The sequence below is a fragment of the Alosa pseudoharengus genome, unplaced genomic scaffold (assembly GCF_046254945.1).
Source record: "Alosa pseudoharengus isolate Yale_2024_CS ecotype anadromous, Long Island Sound unplaced genomic scaffold, YU_APseudo_1.1 YU_APseudo_1.1_scf_13, whole genome shotgun sequence".
NCBI classification, from domain to species: domain Eukaryota; kingdom Metazoa; phylum Chordata; class Actinopteri; order Clupeiformes; family Clupeidae; genus Alosa; species Alosa pseudoharengus.
This window is the reverse complement of record NW_027468598.1, coordinates 24,899,762-24,916,065: the sequence shown is the minus strand read 5'-3', so window position 1 is coordinate 24,916,065 and position 16,304 is coordinate 24,899,762. Positions and strand designations below refer to the sequence as shown.

At 43.3% G+C, this 16,304-nt stretch overlaps 2 protein-coding genes across 3 annotated transcripts in view; one reads left to right on the top strand and one right to left on the bottom strand.

Annotated features, from left to right (window-relative positions):
* Positions 1 to 1,950: 1,950 nt before the first annotated feature.
* On the top strand, positions 1,951 to 7,374 carry tagln (transgelin). Of its 2 annotated transcripts, XM_076282633.1 has the most exons (6): positions 1,960 to 2,106; positions 4,033 to 4,075; positions 5,300 to 5,488; positions 5,836 to 6,004; positions 6,208 to 6,310; positions 6,539 to 7,374. In XM_076282633.1, the coding sequence occupies exons 2-6, from the start codon at positions 4,064 to 4,066 to the stop codon at positions 6,678 to 6,680; spliced, it is 615 nt and encodes a 204-aa protein (XP_076138748.1). In that variant the 5' UTR covers positions 1,960 to 2,106; positions 4,033 to 4,063; the 3' UTR covers positions 6,681 to 7,374. The 2 variants fall into 2 exon arrangements, with proteins under 2 accessions (XP_076138749.1, XP_076138748.1); XM_076282634.1 differs by lacking the exon at positions 4,033 to 4,075 and having other exon boundaries at positions 1,951 to 2,106.
* A 1,640-nt stretch (positions 7,375 to 9,014) lies between these two features.
* Positions 9,015 to 16,304, bottom strand: part of pcsk7 (proprotein convertase subtilisin/kexin type 7) — a 27,761-nt gene continuing 20,471 nt past the window's right edge. The window contains exons 12-16 of the mRNA XM_076282632.1: positions 11,905 to 12,061; positions 10,460 to 10,554; positions 10,137 to 10,236; positions 9,876 to 9,993; positions 9,015 to 9,375 (exon numbers count right to left, since the gene is read on the bottom strand). Coding sequence (XP_076138747.1) covers positions 9,112 to 9,375; positions 9,876 to 9,993; positions 10,137 to 10,236; positions 10,460 to 10,554; positions 11,905 to 12,061 — 734 coding nt within the window. The 3' untranslated portion in view covers positions 9,015 to 9,111. The remainder of the gene's footprint in view (positions 9,376 to 9,875; positions 9,994 to 10,136; positions 10,237 to 10,459; positions 10,555 to 11,904; positions 12,062 to 16,304) is intronic.

The window sequence follows — 16,304 nt, the reverse complement described above, 5'->3', positions numbered from 1 at the left end:
AAAACAATAGGAGGGTTAAGTACATGATGAAGACCACAGTCTAGTAATTTTTCCAGGTCCTTATTTATTACTTAAAATGTCCTGAAATTATTGATATAAGACATGATTAAGCTATTTTCCTGAGTTCATCAAAATTCAGGAGTATTCACTGAATTCACAACAAAGCCCCTTAATTTCACCCTTTATAAATGCCTTACTTTTGACCTTAAATCCCTCCTATACAATTAAGTAGTTTTTAAGTAGAAATGTGCATAGAGTAAGGCCTACTGAATTTACCCCTTACTTTTTCAATTTCCCATTAATTTCCCCCTTAATCAAGGAATCCCTGAATTAACACCTTAAAATAAAATTAAGATATACTTACTTGTCCTTAATTACCCCCTTAATCACAACAAATAAAGAGAACCCCTGACTTAAGACTTTAAGTGAAATGAACATGTTAAATGTTTTAAAGAAAAATAGTCAAAATTGTCTAAATGTAAACTTTGACTTTAAATGGCTGAAATCTTGTAAGTGGAAGAGTTTTGGATTACATCACTGTGAATGGTGGCAATATGTTTCGTTATATAATCTAAACAGACCCACCAAAGGGTAAGTTATTGTAAACCAAATACGAAAGATGTAAACAAAGAGGACGGAGGCTCTGCTAAACATTTGCTGACGTATGACATGACTTTCATTCTAGTGTTGTATAGGCTATGTTACTCATTTAACATCAAGAGAGCATTTTTATGAAACAGGACAATAACTGTATGTTCAGTATTCATGTTGTGAAACAGAAAAATAAGTGAACATACAGTAATTTCCTATGTTTTACATTCAAGTACACAGACCAGTTATAGAACAAACTGCTTTGTGTCATCTCTTAAGGTTTATAGAATAGGAACAAGGCATCCTGTTAATGTGGCTTGAGAATAGAATATATGATATAATATTGGAAACAATGTTGTTTGAAGGCCGGATGGGGGTCTGTGCCAGATGGAGTATGGAGAGGAGGGACCGATTCATGTCTGTGGGATTGATATACTGCATAAGTAGTCTTGCACTCACCAATAAGGGTCGGCACCAAGTGTAATGAGTGGGGAATTGCTGTCAGTAAAGTATGTGTACACACACACACACACACACACACACACACACACACACACACACACACACAAAAGTGGAGCATCATGGACATAAAAGGTCTTGCAGCAGGGTAGGCTAAGTGTCTTTAGTTCTTCACCTCTGCATTCTCCCGATCCCTTTTCTCTCTCACGTCCAAAGCTGTTCTACTGTCCGATATGGTTGTTTATGAATTGACATGTATATTTCAAACACAAAGTATAACCCCCATCATCACACCTACATATGTCACAAGACAAATTCCAATCAACTGTGTTGACATGGCAATAAAGTATTGAACTTGAACTTGAACTTCCATCTTACCACGTATAAAAGTTCTGTGAAGCATTCATATGTTGAACTTTTCATTTTCATTCTCTCTCTCTCTCTCTCTCTCTATCTATCTATCTATCTATCTATCTATCTATCTATCTATCTATCCAGCCTATCTATCTGTCCTGTCGATCATTGTTCTTCTCCATGTCTAATGGCCCTGAGAATGCAGCTCCCCTTTCTCTCGCCCTCCATCTTGGCTAGAGATGCAGTGCTGTGGTGAAATATTTGGAAAATTCATCACTCAGACCAAACCAAAACCTCTTGGCTGTGCTCTTCTCACTCCCTAGCCCCAAATAAGGATCCATTTTTTTAGCAGGGAGGAGAGTAAAAAAGAAAAAGGCTAAAGTGACAGAGAGATGGAGAAAGAGAGAGAAGGAGAGAGAGTGAGAGAGAGAGAGCAATGGAGAGAGGAAGGCTTGCACAGAAGGACCATATCCTTTTAAGGCTATGGTTTCCTTTCTGCCTTTTGGTCCTCTCCCTCCCTCTTGGTTTGGTGGTGAAGTCATTTCAGCTCACCCTCTTTTCAACCGGCACTTCTCAGGAGGAGGAATCAGCCACACATAAAACACACACACACTCTCGGAGGCACGCGCAGTCCCACTTATAAACATCCCCTTCCAGCACCTCCAGGACCTTGAGAAGAAATTATCTTCATCCTTTCAGACAGTGAGTATTATTCTCTTTCTCATTTTCATGGATCATGGAGATACAATGGAAAGTTTAATTTTCATTGGCACATTCATTTACTTTCATAGAATTTTTATTCTGTGTGTCTAGCAATGATTGGTTGGACAGGAGTTAAGGGCAGACTTCTTTTATTTTTAGTCTTTTAAATTGAAGGTCAAGGCAAAAAGTCACTTCCAAGTAGGTTTTGAGTAATATCATGTAAAGCAGTGAAACAGTCACTCAAGCTGTTCAGAAGTGATGGCCTTTAGTCTTCTGGACTTCTGCAAGTCACCTGTATTCTGTTAAAACAGGGTATTGTCATTGATATTTCATGCAGGGTTTTTGAGTTTGGAGTTTGCACTGTAATGCATTTTGAGTTGACTTTGTTTCAACAGCTCTGACATTTGCAGTGTCATAGGGATACATCATGTCTTGCTGAGAGACACACAGTGTTGCCTTTGATATGGAGCATACTTATCATCATTTATGGAAATGACCGCTGTAAACTCCCCACACATGGAAATGTGTTTTGTCATTACTGGTAGTTTGGCCTGGCTTTGGTAAAGTCCTAGACTAAAACAGAACTTCACTGAAGATCTCTACTGATCTTTTAGCCTACGTCTAGAACTAGACTTAATCCTTTTCTGGGAAACTGGTACTATGAAGTAGACCGTACACTGCTTCACAGAGCTTGAGCAGCTTTAGAGAGACTGTAGTTCTCTTACAGAGCCAGGATGCACTCGGTGGCAGCACTGGTAGCAGTGGCGCAGGGGCAACAGTAGGCGAGGGCTGACCCAAAAGGAGATAAAGTTGCCTGCATTCCATTGCATTGACACGCCACAGCCCACATTATTACATCATAGAGGCAGACACAGTTCACCGATGTGGTCTCCAGACGAGTTTTTTCTTGTCCTGCAGACTAGCCAGTGGCCGACAACTCTGCCTGTAGCCATGGTTATTGGGAAAAAACACACAAAGCAATTAAATGTGTATGGAACCAAGATTATATCATGGATACTCAGGACACACGCAAACTCATAGACGCATGTGCGCATGCGCGCGCGCACACACACACACATACACATTTACTCAGACAAATTATGATAATTTGTTTGAGAGTTTATCCAGTACGTGAGGATAGGGTCTTACAATAACACCATGACCTGGGATATGTCCAGCTACAACAGGGAGATGCCCTGTCCACTATAAATACCTCTTTATCTTCAATTCACACTACAGTGACAGGCTATTGTCTAAATATCAGTAAGGATCTAACAAGACTCTCATGCATGCAAGAGTTTTGTACTGATGACTGGTAGCAATTAACGCTGTTCCAGGGACTTTGATGTGCTTCAGCTGATGTCATACAAGCATGCCAACCCTCCATAATGGTGGCATGATGGCACAGCTGTCCCTGCGTTCGAACAAAGAATGCCAGTGATGGAAGGACAGTGTTGGCTAAGATCAGTTGATCAGACTCGGAGGGCAAAACAGGAAGAAGGAAATACAGAGGAAGAGAGGGGCATTATCTGACATCCTGTTAGCAAGGGTCTTGAAGGAGATAGGGCTTTTGCAGTACACTGGGAAAAGCCTGACATGGAACTCTGGGATTCCTCATTAAGTCAAAGAAATAAACACACATTCCAGCGGAATGAAAGATAACAGCTCCTTATTGTGTTACATTAGGCCATGGTTTCTCCTCAAGTTAAAGAAACAAGCATAAAGTTAATCGCTGACTCACAAAATACTGGGGAAATAGTCCCTCATTGTCATGTTCTTATAAAAATAGAGAAGAGGCAATAAAAAAGAGTTCAGTTCCACTGCCCTGGTTGCTCCAGGAACTCATGCTAGCTGGTGGGCCCTCCCAGAGAGTTGTCTTGCACCCTCTTAGGGCTTGACTGGTAAACTTTGACCTTTGACCTCCAGGCCCAGAGAGCCGTGGTACCCTGACATCAAGATGGCACAACAGGTGAACGTGCTTAAGGTTTCATTTTCATCAGCTTCGCTGTTGGCTGTGTCTGGGAACTGCAACTGTTTTTTGTTTTTTTATGTACTGATGGCTGTTTATAAGTGTGAATTGTATATGAGTGTAAAGTATGGCTGCTTTCCAGGGGCGAGTTTCTCATGTGTGTGTTCTGAGAAGAGTAAAACAGGAATGTCTACAAATTGAACGTGAAAACATGCTCAAGAACTCTCCTACTGCACAGCACCTGTTCCTAGACGATTGGATAAGCTATTACACAAACATTTAGATTTCCCAAAATGGGAATAGGCTCAGCTGGTGTGCACTTGGAGACCGCTATTTGTGTGGTGATTGAAACTGATGCCTTCAACAAAGCTCCAACAAACAAATACACGCCTTTCACATGCCTATCAGCTATGATGTGTGTATGTCATATATCTGTGTGTATGTAAATGAGATGGGAGAAGACGAATCGTATCTTTACAATTCAACATATACAGTATGTGCATTATGCAGCATCTGTCCATACTTGCCTGCTTTTCTCTGCATTATATAAGTCTGGCTGTAATCTCACAAGGGTGGCTTGAAGCAAAGCTAACAAGTTACCTTTTTCAGGGGAGGAAGATCCAACAACAGTAAGAGTGGTATCACTGGCTGGTTCCAATAGTCCAGGGAAGATAGAAGCACTGACAAGCAAAACACAAGTTTACTTAGTTTTACATGTGTAAGAATAGGGGAACAGAATGAGGCCACTCAGACACACACACACACACACACACACACACACACACACACACACACACACACACACACACACACACACAATGAGGCCAATTGACCTAACCTATTTGGTGGATAATTGACAACATGACTGAGCCCTATTTTTTCATACCAGACACCACACAATTCCAGTACAGGATAAGTATAATTCTGTGAGGGGTTATGCCTCAACAATATGATTGTTCATCATGGATATCAAATTAAATTAGCACTGCATTTGGCCATCAGACCTGGACATGAATTTGAAATGGTTTACCAGAAGCCTCACTTGTTTCTCAGGATCTTATCAGTATCACATTCCAGTCAAAATGTTTGTTTTATATACACCAAAAAAGAGATAAAATTGAGTCCATGGGGACTTCCAGACTCTGGGACTGGTCAGTCCTCTCATCCATCCTCTGATTTAACTGTGTCTTTCACTTCGTCTCTCCACCACTGTCTGAATGGTAGAACATAGGCATGGCCAACAAGGGTCCATCCTACGGCATGAGCCGTGAGGTCCAGGGGAAGATCGACAAGAAGTACGACCCCGAGCTGGAGGAGCGTCTGGTGCAGTGGATCATTGCCCAGTGTGGTTCTGGAGTGGGCAAGCCCGAGGCTGGCAAGCTGGGTTTCCAGGCCTGGCTCAAGGATGGATGTGTGAGTGAACTAAAAATAAATCGCACAGCAGTGAATGTTGAATCTCACTCAACCAATTCACCATGGCAACCTTTAGAAAGAGCCCATTAGAGATTATCTCCCTAACAACACCCCTCCCCCCCCCCTTTATTATGAGTCTAGCAACAAAGTTGAGAGACTTTGTTTTGGAGACCATGGCGGCAGCCAAGTGATACGATGGCCAGACGTCGTGAGCATGGGAAATCGCTCGATGCAGACCCAGACTCTGTGACCTCTGGTTCTCGTTCCCAATCCCCATATATGTACTTGTGGTCATTCAGTGATTCATGGTACCTGAAACTCTCCCTTGTCTCCACTCAATCTCTCAGGTTCTATGTGAGCTCATTAATAGCGTTTGCGCCGACAAACACGTTAAGAAGATCCAGAAATCAGATATGGCCTTCAAACAGATGGAGCAGATCTCCCAGTTCCTCAATGCTGCCGAGCGCTTTGGTGTCCAGAAAACTGACATGTTCCAGACAGTGGATCTTTGGGAAGGCAAGAAAAACAAACTTGAGGAAACTTTTGGAACATATTTTGAAGATGTAGGCTACAGCCTGATAGCCACTGCTGACAAGTGCTTTGAAAAACTGCAGTTTGATAGAACTGGATAAAACACTTCTTAATGTTTTGCTGCTGAAGTTTTAGTATTAAAAAAAAATTTTTTGTCAAAATTGTCATGATCTCATGTGTAATTGCAGGAAAGGATCTCGCTTCAGTGCAAAGAACACTGATGGCTGTTGGCAGCATCGCAGTCAGCAACGAGGATGGATCGTTTAAGGGTAATCCTGACTGGTTCTTCAAGTAAGTCAGCTCTTGAGGATACTGCCATCAAACCTTTCAAAAATACTACCAGCCTGCTACAGATGTCCATAGTACTGGTAACTCAGTGGTTATCAGTGGTTATTTAGATGAGATTTTGATGGTAATGATATGTTCTTGGTGTTTTAGCCAAAGCTGGTTATACTTATTGATTCTGCTTATTTCAGTGCCTAAAAACATAACTGAGCTGTTTTTGTGCAACCTCTGCAGGAAAGCTCAGGAGAACCGCAGAGACTTTTCTGACTCCCAGATCAAGGACGGAAAGAACGTCATCGGCCTGCAGATGGGCTCCAACAAGGGAGCTTCCCAGTCTGGCATGTCATATGGACGACCCCGGCAAATCATGAGCTAAACTGGCCAACCTTGACCAGCCTAAAAAAACCCCATTCTGTCCCTTCCTGTCCCCTGTCTCCCCCCCATCCCCCACCCCCCTCTCTGTAGCCGGGACAAGCACTGCATCCCATTAACCTTCCCAGTGTCTATGCAGATATGCAGATAGGACCAGTGCAAGTTCCCCTCATGATAGATACATGTTAAGAATTACAGTACAGTCTTAAGCATAGCCTTGTGTCCATAATACCAAGTCCTATACAAACATAAAGACACTGTAATAGCTTACCAAATTGGGAATGACAGATACATCTAACCAAGTCATACATTTGGCTGTTTCTCTCTTATTTACGTTCACTGCAAGCTCAGGCAATGGATTATCAAGTTCTTCACAGTGCTTGCTCTATGTTGTAATATTTAAATTACATATATGTGATGTAATTTGACAAAGTTAAATATGTTCCTAAATTTCGGCCAGATGACCAAAGGTTATTAAAAGAGTTAAAATGATTGTGCATGCTTTACGAAAGCTTAGATTTAAGTATGCTAAATGCATTTGTTCACAAGGTTTTAATTATAATGGTACAATGCCAGAATTTGGACTAGATTTCGAATGCTTTAATGTGGTTGCCATATTTGGCTATCTTGTCATCAACCCTGAAACAGCCTTGTGTTTTTCTACTTTGTCTAATTAAATGGTGAACTTAAAAAAAAAAGTCTCGTCTCAAATGTCCCTATTGGGTTAAAATCCCATTCATAGTGGTCACAAGGGCTTTCCACTTAAAAGTTCTACAATGTGATGTATATGGACCAGTATGATTAGCTGTAGCTAATAATAGCTGTTGCTATAAATATCTGTCACTAATCACAGGCCAATTCCACACAAAACTGTCACGTCCATAACGGCAACACAATGCCATGGTATGGTATGATGTGATGATTACTTGAAATTTGAGCATTCACTCTTCTTGGTAGAACTTACATGAAACACTTTTCACATGATCAATCATTCGCATCATACAAATACCATGGCATTTTAGTTGGCATTATCGATGTGACAGTTTTGCACAGAATTGCCCCATAACTACACATAGGACTTTCTTTAAAAGAAAATAGTTACAAACATGGTAGGCCTTAACAGAAAATTTTATTTGCTTGGACTTGTACTTGCAACTAGTGATAAAAACAAAGGCCGATGACATCATATCAAATCGACACCAGAGACAAATCTGTTGTCTCGTAACCTTCTCCAGCCGCTGCCTCAGGAACCCAAACAGATAGAGACCCACCACACGTTCAAACCTCAATGTGTAACAGAGACAATACAACACACTCTACAGTCAAGTCATCTTTATTGAGCTTGATCAGACCAGCTGTGTTAAACTCAGTCTTTGGGTCATTGCTCCAAGTCCAAGTTAACCTCAGTGAAAATCAGTTTAATAGAAATCTTGAGAAAAAGTCCAATATAGCTGCACAGCAGACACACCTTCTGGATAGTGTGCATTAGTGTGGGTATACTTTGTTTATTATAACACAATACTTTCTAAACCCCTGAACATCAACACTGATTGATGTTGCAAAAAGTAGATAATTTAATAAAAATATAGCACTCTGTAAGACACAACTCAATTTTTTACAGTTCAGCCCACATAAACACACACACACACACACACACACACACACACACACACACACACACACACACACACACACACACACACACACACACACACACACACACACACACACACACACACACACACACACACACACACACACACACACACACACACACACACACACACACACACACACACACACACACACATTTCCCTCCACTTCTCCACCCCAATACACATACTCTCACTCACACTTACTCCCACATGACTTGTGTGTGTATATATGCAGCATTTAAAAGAAACCATAGTGCACTTTAGCGGTTGGTCAAGGCAGGGAGCGAGTCCTCTTTTGAGTCCGATGGGGAATTTGGATCTGGGCCAACCTTTAAGGTCAGTCTGCACAATCCCTTCTGAGACACAGAATTGGTCTAGTACCATCCTTGAGGACCCTGGAGGAGGGCATCTTGAAACGTCAGACAATGAAATGTCTGACGCCATTTCCAGCAACGCTGCTCATGGGGATGTCACAGGATATTGATTGATATCCCCCAGTTCATCAGTACCTTCTACCCCCAACCCCCTTCAAAACAAAAAAGACCCAACAATGTCAGGACCATACACCCAAAATCCCCAAACTCCACCCAACATTTTTTTTTGTTTCCAGCACAGAACAGCTTGAGTGTGAGCTCCCCTCAGTCAATGTGGAAGAGAGACTGACCACACTGGGGGGGGGGGGGGGGCAGTCTGTAGGCGGCTGGGTGACGATTATGGGCGGGTTGGGGTGGGGGAGGGTCGGTCGCGTGTGGCCGTAACATGATGTCCCCTCGCCGAGTCCTAGTCCGAGTCTGTGGGAGACCCCTTGCCCGAGTCCGAGTACGCAGTCACGTCACCAGCTATCACAGGCACCTTGGTGTCCATATTGACCACGCGCTGCAGCTCCAGCTCAGGGCCCTCCTCCAACCGCACGGCCTGGAAGCCGTCCGGCGCGCGGCTCCGCCGACCTCTCCACAGCTCCCGCAGGTCCAGGTGGGCCAAGGCCACCTCCATCGTGTAGTACAGTGACCAGAAGAGCGCAAAGCAGCCCAGCAGCAGCAGAGACTGCACACACACACACACACACACACACACACACACACACACACACACACACACACACACAGACACAGACACAGACACAGACACAGACACAGACACAGACACAGACACAGACACAGACACAGACAAAGAGAGAGAGTTAGGCACAAACTAGACACAACATTTACTCTGAATGTGAGATGCCAAAAATGAGAAACACAACACTGCAGCAGCTGGTATCTGGCATTGAGGAATGATCTGGCAAGAACCGTCTGGCAAGAGCAGAAGACCTCTTGTTGATAACATTACTAATAGTCATCATTAACACTGAGGAATGTTCAGCCAGCAAAATATAATGTCCTATTGTTAGCTATTAGCTAGGATATTCATTATGACTTGTCATCTTCAAAAGTCATTTAGCATTTAGCTTTGCCTGGGGCCAGTACACATGTCAAACTCCCCCCCCCCCCCCCCAAGATAACTGACGTATTAATCAACAACATAGCATAGTTTGGGAGTATTACCTTAAGGCTGTTGGAGGTCAGAGGGTGCACCTTCTCAGGGGCAATGTCCAGGCCAGGCGGGCAGGGCAAGGAGAAGCTGCTGTTCAGGTACTGGCCACCCATGGCCTCCTTCAGAAGGCTGTCCATCAACAAACAAACAAACAAACAAACAAACAAACAAACAAACGATCAATAAAAGAAATGAGCAACAAGGCCACGTGATCTATGAAGCACGTATTCTCGTTTTATGTAACACATTGTCAAACCACACGGTAACCTCACCTTTGTCTCTGCTTCACCTCCTCATCTGACATGGAGGAGCCGTAGAGCGTGAGCTTCCAGTGGTTTAGAGTGCCCAGCGACTTGCTCTGTTCTCCTGGGGCTGAAACCAACCAAAACATTACACAATGATCCAAGACCGGGATTCACTAGGATCAGTTTGCGGCTTTACTACTAAGCTTATGCATAGCTATGCGCATGAGAATCCCTGATAGGGAGAGCACAGCATCAATCACGGATGAAAACAGTTTTACACAGAAACCAGAGATGAGGCTGGTCAATGGTGTGGTGTTGTGTGATGGTCTGTGTTGAGAGAGTTGACGTACTGTGGTCAGTGATGAGCACGTTGTACTGGCCCTCAGCTCTCTCCCCCCAGCAGCGCACCGTGGAGAAGGTCCAGTCCATGTAGCCAGAGGTATCGCTGTGGGTGTGAAAGACACAAATTGCTTCAGGGTTGTATTTTACACAGGGTCCCTCTCCTGGCTAGAGCAGTTGGACGTTCTGCCTGCGGTGTTCATCTCAAGCGTTTGCACAAACAGCTTTAATGCTCAAATGCTTGTAAACACATTTAACATTTCAAAAATGTAAACAAAATCATAATCGTTATTCCTACATCCATAATTTGGATTTGGTTTCATTTGATGTAATCACAGATTTTCTTGTTCTTTCAAGCTGCTACTACTGTTGTTGTCTATGCAAGGTGCCGGTGAGCTCAATGCTTCTCAGTACCTGCCTTGTTTAATATAAACAGGATTATTTCACATCTTTTGTCAGCGTAGCCTAGTACTCTATATAGGGAGATTGTTCTAGTAATGACTACTTTGTTTTCCTCCAAGAGCAGACGGCTTTAAGAGGGTTGGTGCCAAAAAGCAAGTCATTCTCAATATACACTATATGGACAAAAGTGTTGGGACACCTGCCATTGCACCCACAAGAACTTCAATGATATCCCATTGTCCATAGATTTATAAACATTCTAAATCCACAGGTTTATAGCTTTTATAACTGCTCCCACTCATCTGGGAAGGGATGAACTAGTAGAGTGACTGTGAGCCAGGCCCAAATTGTGTAACTTATGGAACTTATTTTCCCCATAATGACCGGCGTTCTATACATTATCCCGCTTATTATACGGCTACTTGCCAAAACGAAAAAATAAACTTCACATATGTCTCTTTTCACTTGTGGCTTTTGCTGAGAAACAAATAGTTCGCAACACACGCTGAACTTGAATCAAACATTCTTTAGAACACAGCTGATCAACCGTCTGCTTTCACTTTTGAATGAAGTTCCAATGCAAGAAGTGACCCGAATACTTGCGGAGTGATATGATCAGCAGCACAAAACCCGTTGCCATTGACAGCGGTAATTATATGTTTGCAGCGGTAATTACAGGAATTTATTTTACCGTAGAACGTTGGGAAATCCCATTTAAGTCAATGGAGCGTTCTACTAGCATTGTGAAGAGCCGTATAATAAAAAATTATATTATTATTTACATTTCATAATCTATTATTTAGTTGAGGTGGAGTTAATAACCTGTTTTACTCAATTTATTATTTCAAAACAAAAAGTCATAGGTTACATGTCTATATTTGCTATTGACTTGATTTTTTTCTCAGTCTTGTCTCCTTTGGAAGCAATAGAAGTCAAATGGTCTGTTCCATTTTATGGAGGAAGCAGAGACTCCCATTAGCTGTTAAACTCCTACAGCTCCCATAGCTGTAACACACATGTGAGGGGACAGACATGAGTATGTGAGGGCACTTACGAGTCCAGGGCCCGGCGGGCCCCGATGAGAGAGGACATCCCACTCGGGCAGTGCAGCACAATCTCTACGTTACCACGGTGGGGGTGTGCCATAGTCACGGTGACCGACACATGCTCCAAGGTCTTCATGCCTGATTGCTTCAGGTCTGCTGCAGTTACTGAGGGTGAAGACACAACAGGCAATGCTTTATTACAGTATTCATCACCTCAGACATAACATACACATGTCAAATATTTGCCTGAGAACCATTATTATTATTATGATCAAACTTTTATTAGCTTTGGCTAGATGTGCTCTGACAGACAACCTGTGTCAGAGGGCCAACTTTTTAGCGCTGGGTTTTAATTCATTGCTCTCCACTGGCTACCCGTTGCCACCAGCATCAAGGTTAAGTCACTAATGCTTGTTTACAAAGTGATGGCTGGGTCTGTTCCCATCTACTTAAATGCTCTACAAGAAAAGTCATCTGGCACTACCGGCCCTACAAACACGTCAACCCTGATTGACCTGCCAATTGCTACAAGAGCAGGGGTGTCCCTCTCTATCTTCAAGAAGCTCTTGAAGTCCCGGTTGTTCTGAGAGTACCTCCTCTCCTGAATCTTCTAAAACCCCAACACCCCTAACGTGCATTCCCCATGCACTTCCCCCTCTTCCTTCCCCCACCCCCTTCTTCCACCACTTCTACTGCACTTCACCTGACGAGTATTTAAGACACTGCTCCTCTCTAATCCTCTGATAGTAGTGTTTATAATCAGTTCAATTCAGAAATATGAATGTCTACTGTAAATGTAATTCAAAAAGTGTAATTCATATTTACTATACCGCTTTAGGTAACTAGTATATTTCATTTACATTAAAAATAAAATTAAGGCCCCCAGCCGTGGCACAACTGGCTGGGGCACCTGCACTGTACGCCGACGACCCGGGTTCTATTCCCGCCCCGTGGTCCCACCCCACTCTCCCACTCGCTTCCTGTCATTCTCCAATGTCCTATCGAATTAAAGGCATAAAGAGCCCAAAAAATATACTTAATTTTTTTTTATTTTTTTATTAACCCATTCGCGCTGGATGCTGCATGACGCAACATTGACCCTCCTGCTGGATGCAGCGTAGCGCAACATTGACCCTCCCGCTGGATGCTGCGTAGCGCAGCATGCTTTTTATTTCATGTTTCTAGGTGCTACAGAGGCTTAGATATTAAATTTTGGTAGATGTTGACAATTTTTTGTATGTTTTCAGAAAACCCTCAGGAAATAAGGTTATTTAGTCTAGAATGCCATAGGATTCTATAGGCGATTTTAGCAGGCATTTTAGGAGTAAATGGGTTAAATAAGAGGACAGACTCCACATCACCTTTTCAGGGGCAAAGAAAGATTCTCTAAACATCAACATAGTAATCAGCGGTGTACTGATGTGTGCAGCGTGTAGACACACAACCAAGCATGCATGCATAAATATACACACATCGGAGAGGTACACTAGGAACTAGGATGTGAGTAAGTGCGTGTTCTGCTCAGACCTGAGCCCCGCTTCCCCTCTCCCCCCCTCTCATCTCCTCCCCTCCTCTGAATTCCTCCAGCGGTGTACAGTAATTCGCTGGCATTTCCTCGCCCACTGTTTACTAATGCTTCCCACACACTCCGTAGCCATGTAGGGAAGAACTCTCCCTGAGGAGAGGGGTGGGGAGAGAGAGAGAGAAAGAGAGAGAGGATGGATAGAAAGAAAAAGGTAAGAGACAGAGATAGAGAAAGATGGGGGGAGGGCAGAAAGAGAGAAGGAAGGGGATAGAGTGAGAGAGAGAGAGAGAGAGAGAGAGAAATGGCTAGACAGAACAGGTAAGATAGAGAGAAGGAAAATGGGTAAAAGACTAAAGGAGAGAGAGTGCGCGTGGACACTGCATGACTATAGCTGAAGCAATATGTTGAATTTGTGCTGTTAATGGAAAAGGGAAAGAATGCCAAGATTCCTACCAACTACTCAACCACACCAACCAACAACAGATGATCACATAAGTAAAACAAGACCTGAATGGGTCAAAACCATCCCATCCATTTATGTGGAATATACCTTATTTTGGATTTTATCAGTGTACAGTGCCCTCCATAAGAATTGGCACCTTTGGTAAAGTTCACTAAAAACAGGTATAAAAAAAGAATCTTTCGATAATGTATTGTAGTCCCACAGTGAAAACAACGAGGAAACATCCAACCTTGAAGGGAAGCAAATTTATTCTGAGAAAAAGGAAATAAATATGTTTACCAAAAAATATGCCCACAGTTATTTGCATCCCTAGAACATATTATATACAAAATGTAACAGAAGCATTTTCCTATTTACTTCTTTAAGTTAATCAGAGTGTCTGTGAACTTTCAGAAGTGGACCGGGCCTGTAGTTCTGTGTGCATGGTGAGGTGCTCAAGAGAGTGAGTGTCATGGTGAAGGTGCAGAAGTAGTCCAACAGTAGTCCTGTAGTTCTGTGTGTATGGTAAGGTGCATAAGAGAGTGAGTGTCATGGTGAAGGTGCAAAAAGTAGTCCAACAGTAGTCCTTTAGTTATGTGTGTATGGTAAGGTGCTCAAGAGAGTGAGTGTCATGGTGAAGGTGCAAAAAGTAGTCCAACTGCAATAATAAGGTCTAGAGACCAGCATAAATAATATGGACAATTAGGAGAGTAAAGTATAATGTAGACAAGGTAATATAAAAAACTATGTCAGTGCAAGAACAGGTTGAGGTAATAGGGTTACAGCCATTAAGTATTGTAGCAGAAGCCATTGATCATGTGTGCTAATATAGCATGAAAAACAGTGTAGCAGGAAACAGTAGTAAAAACATTAGGCTGTGGACATTAGTAAAACAGTAGTAAAACAGTAGTAAAGCAGTAGTGGGCAGTCAGTACTCAAACATGGAGAGGGTGGAGAGGCAGACAGACTAAGCAGAGAAGTCTATCTCTCCTCTTCCCTTTAGTGAAGCATTAAACAGTTCAATGGCCCTGGGGACAAATGACTTCCTCAGCCTTTCAGTTGTGCATGGCAGTGAGCAAAGTCTCCAGCTGATCAAGCTCTTTTGCTTTTTAATAGTGCTGTAGAGTGGATGGTATTCATTGTCCAAGATGTTGATCAGTTTGTTCAGGGTCCTTTTGTCAGATATTGAAGTTATGCATTCCAGTTCAGCTCCCACTACAGAGCCAGCCTTCCTTACCAGCCTGTCAAGTCGCCCCGCATCCTTCTTCTTTGTGCTTCCTCCCCAGCATACCACTGCATAGAAGAGGACGCTGGCCACAACAGACTGGTAGAAAATCCTGAGGAGCTTGCTGCACACATTGAAGGACCGCAGCCTCCTCAGGAAGTACAGCCTGCTCTGCCCTTTCTTGTAGAGTGCATCAGTGTTGGCTGACCAGTCCAGTTTATTGTCCAGGTGGAGACCCAGATACTTGTAGGTGCTTACCACCTCCACATTGACCCCATCAATGGAGCAGAGCGGGCTTAGACCTGCGGAAATCCACCACCATCTCCTTGGTCTTTGAAGTGTTGAGTTGAAGGTGATTGAGTTTGCACCATTGCACAAAGTCCTCCACCAGGCTCCTGTACTCTTCCTCTTGCTCGTCCCTGATACACCCCACAATTGCAGTATCGTCAGAAAACTTCTGCATGTGGCATGACTCGGTGTTGTAGCAGAAGTCAGATGTGTACAGGGTGAACAGGACTGGAGAGAGCACAGTTCCCTGTGGTGCTCCGGTGCTGCTGATCACAGTGTCAGAGAGACAGTTCTTCAGTCTGACGAACTGTGGTCGCTCGGTCAGGTAGTCTGTTATCCAGGTTACCAGGTGAGCGTCCACACCCATCTGCAAGAGCTTGTCTTCCAGTCTGAGGGGTTGGATGGTGTTAAAAGCACTTGAGAAATCAAAGAACATGATTCTCACAGCACTTTTCCCCTTGTCTAGTTGAGAATGTGTCCTGTGTAGAAGATAAGTGATGGCATCGTCCACGCCCACTTTCTCCTGGAATGCAAACTGTAACGGGTCTAGTGCATGGCGTACCTGGGGTCTGAGCATACATAAGACCAGTCGCTCCAGTGTCTTCATCACATGTAATGTTAGAGCGACAGGCCTGAAGTCATTAAGCTCACTGGGGTGTGGCTTCTTAGGGACAGGGGTGAGACATGATGTCTTCCACAGTGTTGGAACTTGTCCGAGACGTAGACTCCAGTTGAAGATGTGCATCAGTGGCTCCCCCAGTTCAGCAGCACAGGCCTTGAGTAGCCTTGGACACAGTCTGTCAGGCCCGGCATAATGAGAATTATGGTGGAGGGGGTGTGATATTGTGAGGCTGTTTTTATTCCCAAGGGCCTTGAGAACCTTATTAAGCTACATGGTATCATGAACCCCTAGAAAAACCTGAACATT

Bases quoted from the DNA above. Each gene is read 5' to 3' on its own strand.
- tagln (XM_076282633.1), top strand. The intron at 5,489-5,835 runs GTGAGTGAACTA...TCAATCTCTCAG, and splicing joins CCTGGCTCAAGGATGGATGT to GTTCTATGTGAGCTCATTAA. The intron at 6,311-6,538 runs GTAAGTCAGCTC...CAACCTCTGCAG, and splicing joins AATCCTGACTGGTTCTTCAA to GAAAGCTCAGGAGAACCGCA.